This window comes from Thunnus albacares, chromosome 1 (genome assembly GCF_914725855.1).
Source record: "Thunnus albacares chromosome 1, fThuAlb1.1, whole genome shotgun sequence".
In the NCBI taxonomy this organism is placed as follows: Eukaryota; Metazoa; Chordata; class Actinopteri; order Scombriformes; family Scombridae; genus Thunnus; species Thunnus albacares.
Genome location: NC_058106.1, coordinates 938,084 through 961,141, shown reverse-complemented (window position 1 = coordinate 961,141; position 23,058 = coordinate 938,084). Strand labels below are relative to the sequence as shown.

The window sequence follows — 23,058 nt, the reverse complement described above, 5'->3', positions numbered from 1 at the left end:
CATTCAACTCCACCTAAGCTACCAGGATGAGATGGTTACAAACAAAGTGTACAGAGTAACCAGATCAGACACTTGAGGGATTCATCTCTCGCATGATTTCATAAAATGACACTGAACATTCCTTCATGGCATGCATTGTGTTTTGCACCATCAATTGCCACGGTACATGTACAGTCCTTGCGCTAATGTGTCGTACTACATCCAACATGTATTCCAGTTTAACACCTTTAACATCTCTGATCACATCACTCGTTTTGTTTTTGATAACCTGATCCAAAACATCAATTAACTGACCGATGGCAACATGTTCCTCTATATGCGTGGCCATTTTTCCCAAGTAATTACCCATCTGCATTAGTTATCATTCCAAAAATCCTCCACTACGTGCAAAGCCCTTATTTTTCTGATCTCTCCTCTAGTCAGCTTAAAGAAGAGCTTGGCGATTTTGTGTGACATGTGTTTCGTGTATCTGAGTTCGTAAAGAAAGGCCTCGGAAATGCCCTTGACTCTGCTGTCAAACACGTGAATACATTGTACTTCAAGGGCTTGCTGGATGGCAGGAATGAATCAATCCGTCCAGAGTCTTTTGTTCAACTCTTCAAAGTGAGTCATGTAGAAATACTCGGGAAGTTCCTCCAGACATTCATGCTGCCTCTGACTCGGATGATTGATTTGACATCCGTCATCCGTCATCCGTCACGGCAGTACCCAACAGACGAACCACCACAGTTTTCACCGTCTTCAGAAATATGGTGGTCAGCACCCTGTCTGCTTCATCATCACCTCTACGTGGAGAGCCATCTGATGAAGATCCTGAAGAAGAAGAAGTTGGTGAGTCGGGTGGCTCAGATGATGCTGAAGAAGAACCCGGTGAAGATAGTGAACCTGGTGAGAAGATCAGTGACAGTGAGTTGGGTGGTGCTGAAGAAGAAGGATGTTCAGGACACCCAGCCGGAGGGACTGGTGACAACGGCGGTAATGTCAGTGATGGCGGCGCTGAAGATGGACGAGCAGGTTGCACAGTCCAAGGGATCGGTGAAGATGGTGGTGTAAGAGTGAGAGACATTGTTTCTCAGAGCCTGGTCTCAGTCTATTCAATCAAGTCTTTTAAATGGGCCGGGTTAGAGGAGGGCAGGGTTTATGGAAGAGGATGAACCGTCTAGCAAAGAGAGTTTTTTTCAGAAGCAAAATGTCTCTTGAGGTCTGACTGATGGCAAAGAGGTCTTTAATCCTTACCGCATTTTCGTCCATCATTTTCAACCAAACCGTGAGAGGAAGGCGTAGTGATTGTTTGAATACCCCACATTCAGAATTGAAATACTCCCAAGACAAATTCGTCCTTGGGTCCGTCAGTCAATGACAGCTGACGATTTGCAAACAGATTCTCCTCCTCTTTCACTCCATCTTTCTCCTCCTCCTCCTCGTTCACATGTACGTGGGTTGCTTTGAGATTATCTGAAGCCACCATATCAATCAATCAATCAATCAATCTTTATTTATATAGCGCCATATCACAACAGAAGTCATCTCAAGGCACTTTTCACATAGAGCAGGTCAAGACCGTACTCTTTAATTTACAGAGACCCAACAATTCCCCCATGAGCAAGCACTTGGCGACAGCGGTAAGGAAAAACTCCCCTTTAACGGGTAGAAACCTCAAGCAGACCCCGGCTCTTGGTGGGTGGCCATCTGCTTTGACCGGTTGGGTTGAGAGAGAGAAAGAGAGAGGGAAAGGGGGAGGGGGGATAGAGGAAAAACAATGACAACAAACAAGCGAAGGTTCGGCCCGGGAGTCAGGTTTTTCTGTGAGATGAGAAAGCACAAAAAACTCCGGGGAAGAAGCAAAGTTAGTGACATGCATTGATGTTACATGAATGCATACAGATGGAGAGGAGGAGGAGGAGAGAGGAGCTCAGTGCATCATGGGAAGTCCCCCAGTAGTCTAGGCCTATAGCAGCATAACTAAGGGCTGATCCAAGGCGAGCCTGGTCGGCCCTAACTATAAGCTTTATCAAAAAGGAAAGTTTTAAGCCCACTCTTAAACATAGAGAGGGTGTCTGCACCCCGGACTGAATCCGGTAGATGGTTCCATAGAAGAGGAGCCTGATAGCTGAAGGCTCTGCCTCCCATTCTACTTTTAAAGACTGTAGGGACCACCAGTAAGCCTGCATACTGGGAGCGCAGTGTTCTAGTGGGATAATACGGTATTATGAGCTCTTCAAGATATGATGGTGCCTGACCATTAAGGGCTTTGTAAGTTAGGAGAAGGATTTTAAATTCTATTCTAGATTTTACAGGAAGCCAATGTAGTGAAGCTAAAATGGGAGAAATGTGGTCTCTTTTTCTAGTTTTAGTCAATACACGTGCAGCTGCGTTCTGGACCAGCTGGAGAGTCTTTAGAGACTTGTTAGGGCAGCCTGATAATAATGAATTGCAATAATCCAGCCTAGAAGTAACAAATGCGTGAACTAGTTTTTCTGCATCTTTTAGGGACAGGATGTGCCTGATTTTTGTGATATTACGTAAGTGAAAAAAGGCAGTCCTTGAAATTTGATTTATGTGGGAGTTAAAGGACATATCCTGATCAAAGATAACTCCCAGATTCCTTACGGTGGTGCTGGAGGCCAGGGTAATGCCATCCAGAGCAGCTTTATCATTAGATAATGTGTTTCTAAGGTGTTTAGGGCCAAGCACAATAACTTCAGTTTTATCTGAATTTAGTAGTAGAAAATTGCAGGTCATCCAGGTCTTTATGTCGTTAAGGCATGTTTGGAGTTTCTTTAACTGATTGGGTTCATCTGGCTTCATTGATAAATATAATTGGGTATCGTCTGCGTAACAATGAAAATTTATGGAGTGTTTCCTAATAATATTACCTAAAGGAAGCATATATAAGGTGAATAGAATTGGTCCAAGTACAGAACCTTGTGGAACTCCGTGTCTAACTTTTGCCTTCACGGCGGATTCATCATTCACATGTACAAACTGAAATCGGTCTGATAAATAGGACTTAAACCAGGTTAATGCAGTTCCTTTAATGCCAATTAAATGTTCCAGTCTCTGCAAAAGGATTTTATGGTCAATTGTGTCAAATGCAGCACTAAGATCTAACAGGACAAGTATAGAGACAAATCCTTTGTCTGATGCAGTTAGGAGGTCATTTGTGACTTTCACCAGTGCTGTCTCTGTGCTATGATGCGCTCTAAATCCTGACTGAAAATCCTCAAATAAACTATTGTTATGTAGAAAGTCACATAACTGATTAGAGACTGCTTTCTCAAGGATCTTGGATAGAAATGGAAGGTTAGATATAGGTCTATAATTGGCTAAAACACCTGAATCAAGAGTAGGCTTCTTAAGAAGGGGTTTAATTACAGCTACTTTAAAGGACTGTGGTACATAGCCTGTTACTAAAGACAGATTGATCATATCTAGTAAAGAAGTGCTCACTAAGGGTAAGGCTTCCTTAAGCAGCCTAGTTGGGATGGGATCTAAGAGACAGGTTGATGGTTTAGCTGAACAAATCATTGAAGTTAGTTCAGACAAGTTTACTGGAGAAAAACAGTCCAAATATATGTCAGGATTTACTGCCGTTACCAAGGTTCCTGTGTTTGGGGAGAGAACGGTGCCTGTTGAGGCCAGGAGATGGTTAATTTTGTCTCTAATAGTTAGAATTTTATCATTTAAGAAGCTCATAAAGTCGTTACTACTGAGAGCTATAGGAATACATGGATCAGTAGAGTTATGACTCTTTGTCAGCCTGGCCAAAGTGCTGAAAAGGAACCTAGGGCAGTTTTTATTCTCTTCTATTAATGCTGAGTAATAGGCGGCTCTGGCATTACAGAGGGCCTTCCTATATGTTTTAAGACTATCTTGCCAGACTAAGCGAGAATCTTCTACTTTGGTGGAACGCCAAATCCTTTCCAATTTTCGCGATGTTTGCTTTAATTTGCGGGTTTGGGAGTTATACCATGGAGCTAACCTCTTACGTTTTATTATCTTCTTTTTTAAGGGGGCGATGGAGTCAAGTGTTTGTCTTAGTGAGCCTGCAGCACTAACAATAAGATTATCAATTTGGGAGGGACTAAAGTTAACATAAGAGTCCTCTGTAGTATTGAGACATGGCAGTGAATTCAGTATTGACGGAATTGCTTCCTTAAATTTATCTACAACACTATCAGATAGACATCTAGTGAGGACATTTTTATCTAATGGTGTGTAATCCAGTAATAGGAATTCAAAAGTTATTAAAAAATGATCTGATAAAATAGGATTTTGTGGAAAAATTATTAAATGTTCAATTTCCATCCCATAAGTTAGAACAAGGTCTAGGGTGTGGTTAAGATTGTGAGTGGGATTATTTACACACTGAGAGAAGCCAATTGAGTCTAATAATGAGAGAAATGCAGTGCTTAGACTGTCACTATCAACGTCCACATGAATATTAAAATCACCTACTATAATTACTTTATCTGTACTAAGGACTAAATACGACAAAAACTCTGAGAATTCAGATAGGAATTCAGAGTACGGGCCAGGAGGACGATACACTATAACAAATAGAACTGGCTGTAAAGTTTTCCAGGTTGGCTGGGAGAGACTAAGAACAAGGCTTTCGAATGAGTTATAATTAAATTTAGGTCTAGGGTTGATGATTAGGCTTGAGTTGAAAATGGCTGCAACTCCTCCTCCTCGGCCAGTGTCTCGAGGAATATGAGTATTAATATGACTGGGGGGAGTGGATTCATTAAGGCTGACATATTCTTCATGACACAGCCAGGTTTCAGTGAGACAAAATAAATCAATACGATGATCTGAAATTAAATCGTTTACTAAAACTGCTTTAGATGAAAGAGATCTAACGTTCAAGAGTCCACATTTAATTATCTTATTTTGTTGTACTATTGCAGCAGTGGTTTTAATTTTTACTAGATTTTCATGAATGACTCTTCTTTTATATACTTTGGATTTAATTGATTTATGTGGTTGGGGGACAGACACAGTCTCTATGTGGTTTTGGGTGGGTAACTGCTCTAATGGAAGCGCAGAGAAGCATGTAGGACTGCAGCTCTGCCTCCTGGTCTCAACTCTGGGTTGTCATGGTTTTGGTTTACTAATAAACTTGGCCATATTTCTGGATATCAGAGCAGCTCCATCCAAAGTGGGATGTATGCCGTCTCTCCTAATCAGACCAGGTCTTCCCCAGAAAGTCTGCCAATTATCTATGAAGCCCACATCGTTTGCTGGACACCACCTCGACAACCAGCGGTTGAATTGTGACATGCGGCTATACATGTCATCACTGGTCAGATTAGGCAGCGGTCCAGAGAAAATTACGGAGTCCGACATTGTTTTAGCAAATGTACACACCGACTCAACATTAATTTTGGTGACTTCTGATTGGCGTAATCGGGAGTCGTTGCCGCCGACATGGATGACGATCGTACCATATTTACGCTTATTCTTAGCCAGCAGTTTTAAATTTGACTCAATGTCGCCCGCTCTGGCCCCAGGAATACATTTAACTATGGCTGCTGGTGTCGCTAACTTCACGTTTCTGACTATGGAGCTGCCAATAATCAGAGTTTATTTCTCAGCGGGTGTGTCGCTGAGTGGGGAGAACCTGTTAGAAACATGAACTGGTTGGTGGTGAACCGTGGGCTTCTGCTTAGGGCTATGCTTCCTTCGGACAGTCACCCAGCCGCCCTGGCTTCCCTGTCTTATTAAACACAGTCCAATCCGTCGAGTTGAGCATTGCTTTGACAGTAAGAGGTCCTAAACTCTCCCCTTCGTCCAACTGGTAAAAACACACTTCATTTGCGCTATAGTTGAACGCATAACCCCATGCGCCACCCGCATCTAATTTCCATTCCCTCTGAAGAGGGGTAGCCGCAGGCGTCTGGATTCGACACAAATGTATAATACGTTTCTTGGGAACAGGCCAAGATTCGTGATAACTCGTCACAGGCGTCTCGCTGATCATCGTAGCTATGGGAGCTTTCTTGATCATCTCAAGTTTGTTATGTAGTTCCACTATTTCTTCATTACTCGTATCAGGAGCAAAGGATTCAGATGTTCCCTTTGCCATGTTGAGGTTTTTTGTTTTTTGTTTTTTGATGCAATCAAAAATGTTCAGTGATAAATGCAGTTAAACTCTCTCCTCTTATTAATCTTTTTAAAACCCACCCACTTTCTTCCTGATTGGTGCATAGGAAGTGCAGACTTCAATAATGCAGCGGTTTCTGATTGGTACATAGTTGGGGCAAGACTTCAATGACGTGGCGCTTTATGATTGGTTTGGGGGCGGGGTAGGAAGGACATACCGGAAGGTCAAAAGGTCAACTCATCCATCAAATTGACAGAAAGTCACCTCTTCCTCTCTCTTATAAATTATGAATTTGTATATGCAAAATTGCTCCCCCTCACCCACAACCAATAAAAAAAATCACAAGTTATGTTGCAGATGTGTATGTATGTAGATATGACCAACTTTAACTCTTAGAGGTCTTGAGGGCCTTATTGGTTTCAGGGGGCTGGTGCTTGCTTGGTTTACAACCAAGGTGGTGTTTGTGGTGTCTCACAGGGATCAGTACTTTGTCCACTTTTGTTTTGTGTTTCTCATGCATCTTCAAACAATATCAGAACAAAACTACTTATAATTGAATATTGAATACCAAGAAGGCTGAAATGTTGCTTGTTGATCCAAACATGAATCCAAGAATTTCTCAGAGCCATACTGTCAGGAATTTGCCTAAGCAAGAGCTGTTAATTTGGTCCAAAATGCAGCAGCCAGATTTGTTACTATATCTAAGAAGTCTGGTCATATTTCACCTGAGTTTACTCCATCATGTCCTTAACACTGACTTGATGATGGTTATTTAACTGATCCTAGATTTTACAATAAATATTTTGGAGGTAGGATCTTTTCTCACCAAACTCCCCACTACAGGTTTAGGTGGAGGACTCTGTCAAGATTTTTTAAAAACATATCTGAAAACCATATTTTGTCTATGTGCCATAGTTTCTCCTAGTTTCACAATCTGGGAAAACATTTAGCTGATGTCTGCTTGACAAATTTTCCAATTCCCTGTACAGTGGAGGGGAATGACATTTTATTTGTGGTACTCAAAGCTTTGGAAAAATGATTTTAAAAACTCAACAGCAACACATCACCCTTTCTCATATACAACATCCTGGTGACACTAGTTCATTTACATAAATCATTGCTGATCGTATTCATTGATTCAGAACAAATTTTTTTAACAAAGCACAACCACCAGCAGTCTATTTCTTCACAGAGGGAGGCATACCAGAAACACTGGGATGTTCCCTCTGCTGAAAGATAAACATACATTTAAATTTTACACATTTTAATCCCTCTACTTGTTTGCTTGTGTGTTTATGTGTGTGTGTGCTCCCTCCCTTCCAGGCAGACATTGATGGGCTGTCTAAGAAGAGCAGTTTGTCAGTGAGAAAAGTTGAGCGCTGGTTCAGAAGAAGACGCAGTCAGGACCGTCCTGGAGTCCTGAAGAAGTTCAGAGAGGCCAGGTCACAACTGTGTGTGTGTGTGTGTGAGAGAGAGATAATAATGCAATGCAATTATGCAATAATAACCTCAGATACTCATAGCCTATACATGTTTCCCCTCTGTTTCCTACAGCTGGAGATTTATGTTCTACTTGTTGGCATTCATTGGAGGAATAGTAGCACTTTACGATGTGAGTAGCTGCTATGATTGGAACTTGAGGCAGCTGTGGTTACATTAAAGCCTATAGCAGCCTTGTGGGTGGAGCTCTACAGTATATCTTAAATAAAAGCTTTACTTGTCTACATTTCAAATAAGCTGTACAAATAAGATAAGATTTTCTCTCCATGTTATTGCAGAAAGAGTGGTTTTATGACACTCGGGAAGTATGGACAGGTTTTCCAAAGCAGGTGTGTATATAATAATTATCACATTCATTCATCATAAATTCAAACACAATTCTTTTCTGCTGAGCTTTTTCCTCTTATTCTGATTTAGCAAGTAACTGTTTGGCTCTATGTTGAAATCTTCCACCTTGTTCTACTTAAATGAATACGCTAGGAACCTAAAAAAAACACCCAACAACAGCCCAAAAGGATTCAAGTTCCTTGCCTGCATCTTAGACAGACTGTGCCCAAATGTCACCATGGCACCAATGTCAATGTCACCAATCTGTACCAGATGAAAGTTAGATATCAGCGTGAAAAAAAACACAATTTAACAGATTTTGTGTGTGTGACTCTGCCAGATATTGTTGTTTGCAGCTGTGGTCTGAGCAGGTTAGAGTACAAGCACAATATCATGCCATGGTAACTAGATTTTTATTTGGAGTCAGTAGGCGCAAGCAGTAGATGATTTGCTCATTTTTAACAGGGGGGATGGCCCAATGGGAGGGTTAACCCTAACCCTAGGACTGCAGGATTATCATATAGGCCTAGCCTAATTCTTGGTATTGTAATTGCGATTATAATTTTGATTTAATAGAACGGCTATTATGTTAAATACATATTTTTTGTAGGCCTATTCGTTTACTGTGTGTGGACATTAAGCATTTTTATAATGCTTACTTTTCAAAACACACAGGAGTTTTGACAATATAAACTTTACCTGGAATGATGTAACTGTAGTAGCTGAGCACAGTGTGATCAGTGTAATTTCCTCAGTCACATTACCTGCTCCACTCCATGGTTACACATCTGTATCACCTGTAGCAAAAACTGTATCTGTAGTCATGTCTCCCTTGAAATATTTTGTTACAGAGGTGGCTTGGTCTGGGGGTGCACTTTTACCAGCACAGACACTACTGAATGATCATAGAAATATGTTGGGCCTCAAACCACAAGGTCACACAGAGAAGGCCTACATGTAACCTGTGAGGCCTGACCACAAGGTGCTTTTTCCTTTGTTTCCCCCGAGACAAAGGAATAGCGCCAAAATGCTGCTTACAGACAATGGGAGTCCATTGCAAACTCCATTTCCAAGGATGCTTTGCAATTTTCACACCTCAGCAGGGAACAGTCAACATACAGACTCTCATTGGCGGAGATGCTCCTGCACAGCAGAGCGTCCTTATGACGCAGCTATGACATCACCGCCCCTTTAAAAACTGAGCACACCCTGAAAAACACACCTTTCCCATGTCGCTGAGCTAGGGGTAACTTCTGTTCCTCTGTGAGTCAGCTTGACGAAAGGGGGTAGCCCACGCATGTGTTTTCCCCCCATCGAAGTCTTTCCCCTCGCCGGACAAGAGGAGACTTCGCCTGTGTTCACCCGAACACATTCCTGGATCCGAGAGAGACCGCTGCTGCAACCAGTGTCCCCAAATTCCCTCGAGAAGGAAGAAACGGAGTTTCTTCAGGAAGATGTGGAACCTCTCTGCCCCGCTCTTCTTCATCGAGTCGACTCTGCTGTTCTCTCCGCCACGCCACTGAGAGCCAGCTGCCATGATTTTCGCCGACCGTGCGAGAACGGCCACCGTCTGCATCCGAGCCAAGGACAGGGCCGGACAGAAAGACGGACTACACACATACCCTGCTCGCTTTCTGAAGCGACCAAGTAAGAGGCATTAGTCTGGGCAGAGGCAGTGTTAGTTGTGTGTTTTTTTCAGCATCAGTGCTGTTGCTTAGCATTTAGCTTTTAGTTTTATTGCTGTTGTTCTTGTTGTGTGAGTTGACGGACCGCCAAGTCCATTTTTCTCTGCTTTACTCTGAGCAGTATTTTAAGTTTGCTGCCTGTTTAGTTGTGTTCATCACACTAGACTGTTTTGTGTTTGTCCCGCTTGGGACTACTGCTGTGTTTGTGCCACCGTGCGTGAGGAAGTAAGTTGCTTTGTTGATCAGAAACCAGACAACGTGCATAACAGAATGCCGTCCGCACGCATGCTGTCTGTGGACAAAGGAACTCCTTCTCTTCCCCTCATGATTGCTTTCCCTCTTTCTTCCCTTTCTCTTGTGACTAACACACACATACACGCACCGACATCTTTTTGCCGAAATGCCAAAGCAAGATGCCGACCACCAGGCGGCGCCATCTTGCTTTGGTCTATCCAAGACACCACTGTACTTTCGCCATTCGGTTCTCGTGTGATGTGACTTCCTCCCACAGTCACGTCCGCGTCACAGACCGACGACGTCATCACGTCAGGCCCCGTTGCCATCTTGTCGCACACATACACACACACACACACACACGCATTCCTCTGCATGTGCTCAACCCTGTACATAGCTGTTTGTGTTTTGCTTGGTAGAATTAGATTTTAGAATAGTAGTTTATTGAACAGAGCATTCATTAACTTTGTTGACCTTGCTAAGTTTAATAAACACTGTAATATCTTTAAAGACAAGTTCTTTTGTCATTATTGTGTGTAACATATTATGAAAAGTGGCTGATTGAAGGAGTCAGAGCTCGAATTCAACCCTTCTTTGTTCACCCTTGAATGTTGATGTCTCTCAGATATTAACATTTTATCTGAACTCCCTTTTTGAGACTACCTTGTTTGGTTATTGGTCCCGGTTTCCGGGTGGTGCCCCATATTCCCCAATTCATATTAATAATTCTATTAATTGTTATAATTAGATAATTATCTTCGATAATTGATAATTATTGCAAATAATCAACTGTGTTCCTCACAGACCCAACTGTTGGTCCCTGAAGTATTGATTAAGGTTAACAATATCTTGATTTCATAAATCAAAAATTATTGATCATAACCAAACACACTACTGCCCGTCCCAACAAATATTATACGAATATTATAGGAATACTACAGGTAGCAGTGTGTTTCTTTGATCCTCTCACTCTTCTGCAACTACATGTTGAACCAAAAATCACAGTCTTTATTTAGTGAATGAGGCTGGTTCAGTGCCATGCGGCCTTCAGTCAGGAAGTTCAGTCATGTGATGACAGGTGGCCATGAACAGTATGTGGGAAAGATAGTAATCCCATGCTGTGTCCCAAATCCATACTACACACCAATATGATTGTTTTTTGAGTATGCAGTGCATGGACATTACTGTCCCACAATACAGCACACAGAAAACAGACACAGACGAAGGAAGAACTGCACATGTGAAGGGCAGCATTGCATGCCTCATAGCGTACATCCTGCTGGAATCTTATAAAAGAAGAAAATCAGACAAGGGAACAGCTGAAAAAAATTGTCAGATGATGGGGAAGCAGTTCCTCTCATTTTTAAATCAGTCTGTTGTCTGAGGTCGCAGATTATATGACGTCCATCACAGAAGGTTTTGTCATTCTCATTTAGTATTAGGCATGTAGTAGGCTTCATTTGTTATATACTTGCTGCAAAAACAGTATACTGTGACATGTAGTATGTACTGTATAGTATATAGAGTAAGTATTTAGTATTTTGACATGACTTTCCTCATCAGCATGTACTGTGATAATATGATGAATACTATGCTCACAAAGCTCATCATAACATCATCATGACACTGCTATACAATAAACTAATGTAGTTTACCTTTTTGGACTAACAAGAAATCTTAGCCTACAAAAATGACAGTTAAACTCAATTTTGAGCTATTGTCACTTTCTGATATACTTTACGTTGTCACTTCTCCACTGTGAATGCTCTTTGTACTGAAAACACTTATTAATGTCAGTGTCTGCACTCATATCACTTGCATCAGGTAAGATGACAAATGGAACTATCAACCAAAAATTCTGTGTATTTCTTTTACAGTACAATCAAACCATAGAGTATTCGGGGCAGGGTTGATTATTTTATTCATCATTTATAAACAGTGTGTCCCCTGGTCATTTAACTATGATACAATGGCACACATTTTATAGCCTCTCTTCTCCATAAAACCTGTAAATTGTTACTTTGACTGCAAATGAAACAACACTTGTGTCTTTATTTAGAAACAGAGCTGTGCTCAAATTTTTATGAATGGAAGGAATATAAATCTGTCTGATATTCTGGCTGCAGTTCTTTGTAAAATTGACTCTCATGATGTCATTCAGCACTGTAGTGGGAGCAGGACTGGCTCTCGCCATTTTGGTGCCCTAGGTAAGATTAGGATTTGGTGTCCCCTCCCCCCAACCACGTTACCCCACCAGTGCTGCCTCGTCACCACCCACTCATTCTACAGTAAAAATATGGACAACAAAATCAGACACCACCATGGTTTCAAGACCAAAATACTTACTTTTTTATGAATTAAAATTACTTCTCAAACAAACGAATCCTGTATCAAAAATGAATAAATTGTTAAATACTACCAACCACCTGTTAGTAACATCCAAGACTATGGCACTTGATTATTCATAGATTACACTCCATAGATTACTCCTTCCATGATGTCATGTGTATAGAGTGTTTTCTATTTTCATGGGTTTTGAGTATTTCACTGCAATTTTTCCAGTCATTAAGTCCATTATTGATTGCAGCAGAAGCAGTAAAGACATTTTTTTGCTTGGAATATACCACCCAGATGCTCTTGATTTTCTGTCCATCCACTAATTTTCTGTGAAAGTGGTGGTGTTGGGAACTTCTCCCATCCTGTCATTTTGGAAATACAGAGTCTTATTGTACCTGATATGACCCTCTGCTGACTAACTCATATCAGACAGGGCTGGCCAGTCAGCAGGATCTATAGGTGCTGTCTTGATGGACTCTCATACCTCAAGATATGTTCCAGTTGATGGTGTCTGTAGGCTGTAGAATAGTAACAGTGTATGTTGTGTCTGTTGTTCCTATACCTGCAGGCAAATTTAAACATACATGCAAATATAGTTAGTAATCCTTTAGTAAGGACACACAATGATTCATAAATTACAACACATGATCTAAAGCATAAATTATAGATAACGGTTGACCAGTACTGTTCAATTACATGAGTGAAAAAAGGTCAGGAATCCAGATTTAAATTATTTTTGATGGGAATAAATTATTCTACCTTTACTGTGTCCTGTAGACAACTTGAATAAATATAGATGGTTGCAGTCTAATATTGATTAGTATTTAAGTTAGCAATATTCCCTTACTTACTATAGAAATTATATTTATGATTAAATGTATTTTATTGTGCTAGTGTTACCATGATAATGCATGTATGTAAGAAACCATTTAATAATAGATCATATTGGTATTTGACTTGAAACTTTGCAGTGTGGCTCTATTTCCTGAGTGCATCTGGACGGTAGATATTTATCCATAACTAAAAGAAAAGCTTGCACCACCAGATAAGTTACAACATAACTCTAAGTAACAACGAAATATTTACACACATGCTGCTGGGGTAGGTGTAAATCATGAAATGTCACGGATGGTGATGGTAAAAACAGCAGTTTTTCTGCGGCACAGCATCATTTTTTCATTAATTGCTGCTATTTTACAACACAGTAATGCAGTAGAGACCTAATTTATTGATATGATATTTCAGTATCGATCCAGCTTACTACAGTGTGCTATGGTGCGAAGTCCCTCATGCCAGCTTACACATAGCGGGTGCAACCCAGTACAGAAATCTGTTTTTATGGATATAGTGTTTGCCATTATCACTGATACTGGTCACTGAAATTTCAGCACAATGCCTTACATTCTAGGAAGGAGCAGTTATCCAGATAACTAGCTACTGGCTTGCAATTCAGTCTAATATCTTTCAATCTGTAATGTTTTCTGAGTCCAGCAGCTATCATAGCATCATTATCTAGCATTAGCTTTATTGCTACTTAGCTAGCTAGTTACACACAAAATGGCATTTTAATGTTAACATAAGACGACATACCTCTATATTGGGCTTTCTTTTTCTCCTCCTCTTTTCTCCATTTTCTTCCAGGCGCACCTGAAGGTTTTGGCCTTTTCATTATGAACTAAAATGTGAATATCTGCCTCTTGACATCCCGTCACAGACTTTGTCTGTGATGCATTATCCCTCTTTTGTCAGGTGCAGGGCAGATGAAACATTGTGAGGAACAGGGGTGCAAAGTGTATTTCTGTCTTTCTTTATGTATTTGTTCATTTTTTACCTCAAGGCAGAAAATGAGGAAGGGCGCCCATGGGCGAGTCATTATTAATTTATTTTTCTTTTGAGGTTGACCAGCACCCACAAGACAAGGTGGCGCCCTAGGCGACTGCCTATATGGCCTATACCTTTAGCCGGCCCTGAGTGGGAGTATGTATGATCCCATTGCTTCATTATCAGCCTGTATTTGCCTTTGAAAAATGGAGTGGAATATGACATCTCAGAGTGAACACTAGATTCTTCTACAGTCCCTTCCTTTCAGCTAAATGAGTTAGGACAAAGAGCACAGCCATGAGGGAAAAACCTTTTCTCTGTGTGACTGAGAGTCATTGTAGCTCCATGTTACATGCCCATCTCTCTGACTCTGTCTCTGTTTCTGTGCAGTCCATGCTGGAGTCTCAGTACTGGTACTACATCTTGGAGATGAGCTTCTATGGCTCTCTTCTCTTCAGCGTTGCCTTTGATGTCAAGAGAAAGGTGAGTAGTTGTTGTTAGAGGCCAGAAATTAAGTTGGCTCAATCTCCTGCACTCCTGATGAATAATTATCTGCTTACTTTTGTATTAACAATTCTAATTTAAAAAAGGTATGTCGTTAGAGGTAGAAGTAATGTGAAGTTTTGACAGAGTATGTGCGGAATTTTAATGTTTCTCAAATTATATGTGAATATAGTCACATTCATATACTTTGTCATCATAAACTTGGCAATAAATCTTATACTGTTGGAAAGCCTATTTATTTCCCTTTTAAATGGTGCCACATTTGTAGGGAACATGCATTTGTGGGATGAGCAGCAGAGCTGAGTATGTGGGTTGCGCCCATGAAAAATTTGCCAAATCTTCCCTGCTAATGCCAAACAGCTTATTTTGCTGTTGCTAGTAATTCTTGTTTTGAGCTTCTGGTACCAGTGGCTTCTGGCTTCAGTGATATTTTCCCCTCAAATTCTGACAAAAAATGTTTTCAATGAGAGGACAATCAAACCATCATGTAACTCTCACGAAAGTACGGTGACCCTGAAGTGCAAATCACAATGACAAATAGGAAAACACAATGACAAATGACAAAACACAACAGCAAATCAAAAAACACAACAACAAATAACAAAACACAACAACAAATAACAAAACACAAGAACAAAAGAGAAAACACGACAACAAATCACAAAACACAACAACAAATAACAAAACACAACCACAAAAGCAGACAATACAACCGCAAAAGCAGAAAACACAACCGCAAAAGCAGACAACGCAACAACATTAACTTCTACCAGAAAAGGTAGGTACCTGCTATCGACAAAGCTTGTTGCTGATTGGATGCTCTCCCATCGACAAGAATCATCGCTGATTGGATGGACGCACTGTTTGTCTTTTTAACAGGAAGGAGGCACTGTCTTATCTATCTATCTATCTATCTATCTATCTATCTATCTATCTATCTATATATATATATATATATACACTACCAACTACCTGTCAACAAGGTCCGCGTTAGGTGTTGGGGAACCAGGACACCCTGATGAGAAATGGGCTACTGGAACAAGACATAGATGGAGCAGAGCAGAGAATAGGGATCTGTTGGAATGCTACTATACAACTAACCCCGATGAGAGGGGCTACATGCAGAGGTTGTGGGATATATGGATGCTTCGAAACCCAACATCTAAGCTTACAAAGAAACAACTACTAGCTCAATGTTCCAACATCCGCAAACGGCAACTGCTATCACAACTAGAGATTGATGAGGTACAATGAACATGCTACATCAAGGGGGAGCCAGGACGACAGGTCAGAGGGGAGATATCATCATCCTCCCCACACTCCGAGATTGGGTACCAAGCCCCAACCAGCCCTTACGACCTTAACACAAGGGCAACTGACCTAAGAATGACTATCATAAGTAAGCTGGACACCCAGCACCCCTGTAGCCGATTACCAAGGCTAAGTGACAAAGTATCCTCTGAAAGTCTGCTAGAGGATGTGAATGCAGTGCTACGTACTATCCCTACTAGGACCGTAACTGAGACCAATCAGCTAATATACACCACAGCAACAGTGATCCTAGAGATGCTTGGCTACAAGATGAACACCATGAGCCACAAAGAACATTACCCTCCATGGAGAAGGAGGCTGGAGGCCAAGATCAAGGCAACACGGAGAGAAGTCAGTCAACTGTCAGAGCTACAGAAAGGTGTGGGGACGAAAGGAATACCCAGGAAGTACAACAAGCTGTCTATACCTGAGGCACTGGAGACTGCCAAGCAAAGCTCTGGCTACCCGCCTGAAGAGATACACAGGAGAATCAGAAGCCAGGAGAATTAATAGGATGTTCTCCACTGAACCATCCAAAGTGTACTCTCAGTGGCAAGGTAATAACACAAGAACAGATCCTCCCAGGGCTGAGACTGAACAATACTGGAAGAGCATATGGGAGAAGGAGGCATCACATAACACCAATGCTCAGTGGCTAGTGGATCTAAGGGCAGACCACAGCAATCTCCCAGAACAAGATCCAGTAACCATTACAATGGCAGACATCCAAGAATGAGTGTCAGGTATGAAAAGCTGGACAGCACCGGGCCCGGACATGATCCACACCTACTGGCTAAAGAAACTGACAGCACTCCATGAACGCCTGGCAGCACAAATGAACCAGCTGCTGATAATTGGGACGCACCCAGAATGGTTAACCCAAGGGCGGACAGTCCTGATCATGAAGGACCCCCAGAAAGGCACAATCCCATCCAACTACCGGCCAATTACCTGCCTCTGTACAACATGGAAGCTCTTGTCAGGCATCATAGCGGCTAAGATAAATAGGCACATGGCCCAATACATGAGCAGGGCCCAGAAAGGAATGGGTAGTAATACCAGGGGTGCTAAGCACCAGTTACTGGTCGATAGAGCAGTCTCCCAAGACTGCAAGACCAGGCAGATCAACCTGTGCACTGCCTGGATTGACTACAAGAAGGCCTATGACTCAATGCCACACATATGGATACTGGAATGCTTGGAAATGTACAACATCAACAGGACACTAAGAGCCTTCAAGAACTCAATGGGGCTGTGGAAAACGACTCTGGAGGCCAACTCAAAGCCAATTGCACAAGTTACCATCAAGTGCGGTATATACCAAGGTGATGCACTATCCCCGCTGCTGTTCTGCATAGGCCTGAACCCCCTCAGCCAGATCATCTCAAAGAGTGGCTAGGGGTACTGGTTTTGAAGTGGAACAACCATCAGTCACCTCCTCTACATGGATGACATCAAGCTGTATGCCAGGAATGAGCGAGACATGGACTCACTGATCCACCTCACCAGGATCTACAGCAACGACATTGGTATGTCATTCGGACTAGATAAGTGTGGTCGGATGGTACTAAGAGAGGGAAGGTGATCAGGACCGAGGGGGTTGAACTGCCAGAAGGCAGCATTGCAGATGTTCAAAACAGTTACAAATACCTTGGGATCCCGCAGGCAAATGGGAACCTTGAGGAGGCCGCAAGGAAGTCAGCCACAGCCAAATACCTACATAGAGTAAGGCAGGTCCTGAAAAGTTGGCTGAATGGGAAGAACAAGATACGGGCCATCAACACGTATGCCCTGCCAGTCATCAGATACCCCGCTGGTATAATAAGCTGGCCAAAGGAGGAGATAGAGGCCACTGATATCATGACAAGAAAGCTCCTTACAATGCATGGAGGGTTTTATCCCAAGTCCAAGGCTTATTTGTGTGTTGGAAGGATCTATCGTTGCCATGGTGGTTGCTATGGACGCTGCTATCACTGAAACCACATAGTTGCATGTTGTTTGAATCATTGTCTGTGCATTGTGAAGTTATCTGAGCTGTTATGTTATTTGTGTTATTTTATGTAACTGTTGTTGATGTTGTTCTTTCAATAAAAAAACATAGATTTTAGAACACCCCAAGGATGAAATGAAATTGGAATCCAGAATTTGAAGCTTTGCAATTGGCTGACCAGAGGACCCTCCTGGAAGTATTTTCCGAATTGTCACCATGTTCAGGTTTTATTTTAAAGGTTCTATACGTAGAATTGTGCAGCAATTTACATGTATTAATCGTTTTTTATTGCCAATGAGTGAACTGGTAGTAATGTAACGTAAACAATGAGACCTTCCCCAACTTTCTCAGTTGTCTGTTACAGCCTGTGGACTGATTTCTATGTGAAGGGCCTGGGCCAGATTTTCTGTGAAAATCCAATGGAAGTGACATTTTTGCACGCTCCCAAGTGCCTTGCCTCACTCCCACTAACGTCAACAAATAACCAGCATAATCACACAACACAACAACTATCCGACTAGAAACACCCTGCAGATATTAGCTCTCCAGAGAGCTACCTGCTTCCACCAACCACTACACATTTCACAACAAAACACGTGTTCTTGAAAACTCAGAAATACGATAGGTTAATGTTAAGGCCACCAGTTTTAATTATTTCTCCTTCGATTCTGAGAAACTACGTTTTTTTAAGTGGCTACATTACCCATGAGCCTCATCGACCATTACTATGGAGATGAAGGCAGCCAGCTTTGCATTAAGCTACAAAACTTTGATTTACTATTATATCTGCTACTTACTTTTAATCACTGAATTTATTCCAAACTGATTAAGATTACACACACACACACACACACACACACACACATGCAGTCGTGTTTCCATCATTTCACAGGACATTACATTGACTTACATTAATTTCCTGGAGACTTATCCTAACCTTAACCATAACCACCACATGCCTAACCCTAACCCTTACCCTTACCTTAACATAACCCTGAACTAATCTTAACTTTAGACCAAGTCTTCATCTTAAAATTAATGATTTACGTTAAGGGGACTTGCTTTTTGTCCCCATAAGGGAGGTGAGTCCCCCCAACATGACTGTGTAAACAGATTTACATCCCCACAACATGAGGAATACCTGGACCACACACACAGACACACACACACACACACATATACATGCACACAACGTTGGATGATGTGACTCATGGAAGGGCATTGTGTTGAGGGCAGACTGGGTACGTTCGACTCCTGTTTTGGCTAAAATATCTGAAATAAATCAACACCTTTACTTTTTCTTAACATAGATCATCTAGACGCAGTGTAATTACTGGTTCGCCTGTACTAGATATTTGATAAATTAAGTGTTTATATCTTTTTACAACCCTATTTACAACCCTGCTTTGCAAGGTGGTAGAACTACAACTGTGGTGCTGATTTGTATTAAGCTTCATGGCACAGCTCTAGGGAATTGTAGTTTTTAAAAAATATTAGTGTACTCTCAGTTCAGTATTTACAACTTCTAATTCTAGGAAAAATACAGAGGAGTTTGAGGGAATGGTAAACACATTAGTGTAATCAGATTTTAAATATCTAATTGTTAATAGGTGAAAATTAATTTTAACCACATTTTACCCATATTTGACAGCACCTCCAGTTGTGGACTGGAGTTGTGGATTATAAGCCTTCAAACATGCAATGTTGTGGAAATTTACTCTCAAGAAAGAGGCACACAGAGACATAAAGAAAGCATTAAACATTGTTACTTGTTGAAGCAGTTGTAAACACTGTACAATCCATCACATCATCAGTAACAATTATACAAATGTCCAAACACAAACAAAAATACAATCATCTTGTATTTTTGGAGAGAAAGCATGTTGTTCAGCTGGCCCTTTCCCTAAAGCCAGCCCTTTCTCTAAAGGTTGTGAACTCAAACTAGACAGCTTTATACCTCTCCAGAAGCAAAGCTAAAAACAGTCTGGTCCCTAAATGGACACTTCCACAAACCATTACACCTTCTTACAAACAAGCATGGTCTCTAAAACAGTAGGCTTAAGACAAAGATATCTCTAGCTAACCCCAGAGGTCAGCAAGCAACCCTCAGATAGAAACAGGTTCAAGAGTTCAACTAGCCTAGGAGTAGGTTTTCTTCACCAACATGTGTCCCCAAAATGACAATGACATTACATCACATTCAGTTGATAACAAACATTGACTCCTTAGTTTGAAAACATTTGTAACATATATACAAAAAATTTATAAAATGATAACCTACTATTCAATTTTCTTTCACAGCAACAAGGTCAAGGTTCAAAGGTCAGTATTTCAAAGCAGGAGCCATGCAGAATCTTCATACTGACATATGTTACTCCCCAGGCCAAGACCTTTCCAATGATGTATTTGGTTTAGCTTTACGACAAAGCTTTAATTTTCTTATTTCATGGACACAAGCCATCCCAGGCCTAGTTTCAGAGAGCACTTTGAAGGTTCAGTAGATAAAATTAAGCCTTTTGTTTGTTTTTTCTTTTTTAGTGGAAATGGTGAGCAAAATGAGTTACCTTCAGAGGTTACCGACAATTACCAATTATTTTTTTTAACATGCAACTACGTGATTTCAGTGATAACAGCGTTCATAGCAACCACCATAGCAACAATAGAAAGTAAGAGGCCATTGCCCCCCCCCCTTTTACCCTCCTCACATTGTTCTTAAGTTGCGAATCACTGTATCCCCTCAAATGCCCCTTTATTGCAACGCTCATGCTAAAAAGACAAAGGTTTGTTTGTGTTCATGTCAACAGCAACAATGAACACAGCAGCTATGAGTGCGGTGCCAAAGCTTTGGGTACGTCCCATAGGTCCTGTGAGCTGCCACTGCTTCAGCCCCAAATGGTTTGAGCCAAGCCCCACATATTTCTGGTCCTCAAAACTGGTATTTTAATGTAACAGAGTCAAACTTAACGTCACATCGGAGGGAGGGTGAGAATATGGTGCTGCACATGACAAGGGTTCAGGTCATGAATGTATTAAAGGCAGAGAGCACAAAAGCCTCAAATTGCGTGTCTTTAATTAGCAGAGGTGCGCACACACAGAGTTTCATGTATTTTGCTTCTTTTAATTCTCTAGTATTTCGCATTTGTAATATAGTCTACTGATATGTCATATGTCAAAATACAGCTATTGATGTTACTCAGGCGAGTCTGCAACATGTCAGATTAATGTCTCAATCTTACAGTAATGTTGTTCAGGTGTCACTGAATGTAGTCCAGGATGATGCAGAAGTACTGATGTTCTGTATGTCGCCCACAGCTGGCTGTGTGTCAGATTCTTTCCTTTGACTTTATTAAATACCTGCAGCATCACACGGCAACTGGAATGATAGGGTGTCTTTAACAATAAGTGGAACTTAACGTGGAGTGTCGGAGGGAGGGGGAGAAATATGATGCTGCACACGTGCACACATTTATACATGTGGCACAGCAGTGGTAACTTCATTAACACTGGATCGGTCAGGAACTGACGGTGATTAATGTTCTGTGTTATGCTATACATCTACACCATTGACTGTATATAAGGAGGTCAGAATTGTTTGTAATAAAGCAGCCCTTATAAATGAATCCTGAGCTCCATCAGAGCTGTCAGGACATTTTTATTTTAAGTAGCCAAAAGTCAGAGAAAAGTCTAAAACGCCATAACCACTTCAATTTCGCCCTTGCTGAAAACAGTCCTGTGTGTTTTATTTTTATGTATTGGTTTATTTAACAGGGACAGTGCACATTAATAAACATTGCTGTAAATGCACCAGAGTTAGCCAAGAGGCTATTTTTCATCTGTAATGAACAGATGTTATACAGTCACCCTAAAAACAGGATATGTAAAACAATATAAGGGGCTGTGTTGGTGTGGGCATGTTGTTTTAAGTGCCAGCAAGACAATGAAATACAATCCAGCAATCTGGTTGGAGTAGCAGATTATTGCATTGAAAGGCTGATCAGAAAAATACTGCACAGCGGTTTGTAATACTGACAATGCTGGAAAGTTATGACGCTGCAGAACTGTTTAGTGTGCACATGTGGAATGTGTATGTGTCCACGGACCCCCGAAAAGTATGAATGGAACTGTTTGCGTGCTGGTATGATGGATTAACTGGTGGTTGAATTAACTGGTGATAGAGGCAGATGTTTTGTAGGGGTGGCTTTTGAGGTCCCCATGTCGACTAACCAGGAAATAAACATTCCAATTATTTCGCTTCTCTATCACATTAATTTGTCTGTGTCTTTTGAGACTTTACAATAGAAACAGTTTGTTGGAACATTAATTTCAGTGTCGACAAAAATATATGAAAGTATTAGACCTCTGAACTATGAAGATATTGTTCACTGTCTGATGACATAAAAACAACAAAACAACTCATGCTGGAGTCAAACCACTGATCGCTACAACTGTAAGGTTTCTGCTGAATCCTTCCCAACTAATGTTATGCCATGGAGACATTGAGGAAAGAAAAGAGATAGTCATATAAACACTTCACAATAATAAAACCTGAATGCATCTAAAATGTGAGCGAATTGTGGTATTATTTATTGCAGCCATGCAATATAACGCGTTATGTTACAATATTTTCTTAAAGCACTGGCTGCATTTTCTACCTTGCATCATTTAGACCCACCAAAATCATATCCTTGACATAGGCAACACGGCAGCTGTGGTGTAGAAAAAACATTAACAGAGCTTGAATTAACTGGTGATATTCCCCTGCTTGATGTGCTGAATAGTGCAAGAATATCGTTGCAATTAGAGAGAATGTGAATGTGTGTAGCCTTTAATATAAAATATGGTTGATGGTATATACAGATGTCACAAGTTATATCACAAATTAATCTGGATGTACCACGCTTTGCCACAGCTGACACCATGCTACGTTCGGGCTGAGTGTAAACATACTCCAGACTGTATAATACAGGCTATATGAAATTATAAACAGTTCTCACATCGACTTGACATCAGATTAATAAAGATATTTGATACAAATATGAGACTGACAACAAGAACATGTCTTGACATTTGCAATTACTTCCTCTTTTCTTTAATACTGGCTCTCTTGGACTGGTACTGTGGACATTGAGCAATCTAAACAGACAAACATCATTTCAAAATTATGATGGATAGGTTAGTGTACATGAATCTCCATAGTGAAAACTAATAGTAGGCCATTGAGCGCACAGTATCAGCAGGCACTA

General features: G+C 41.0%; 1 protein-coding gene across 1 annotated transcript in view; it reads left to right on the top strand.

Annotated features, from left to right (window-relative positions):
• The window catches only part of cers3a (ceramide synthase 3a), a 50,071-nt gene that overhangs the window by 15,133 nt on the left and 11,880 nt on the right, over positions 1-23,058 (top strand). Inside the window, exons 4-7 of the mRNA XM_044333270.1 lie at positions 7,430-7,548; positions 7,661-7,718; positions 7,885-7,935; positions 14,401-14,493. Coding sequence (XP_044189205.1) covers positions 7,430-7,548; positions 7,661-7,718; positions 7,885-7,935; positions 14,401-14,493 — 321 coding nt within the window. The remainder of the gene's footprint in view (positions 1-7,429; positions 7,549-7,660; positions 7,719-7,884; positions 7,936-14,400; positions 14,494-23,058) is intronic.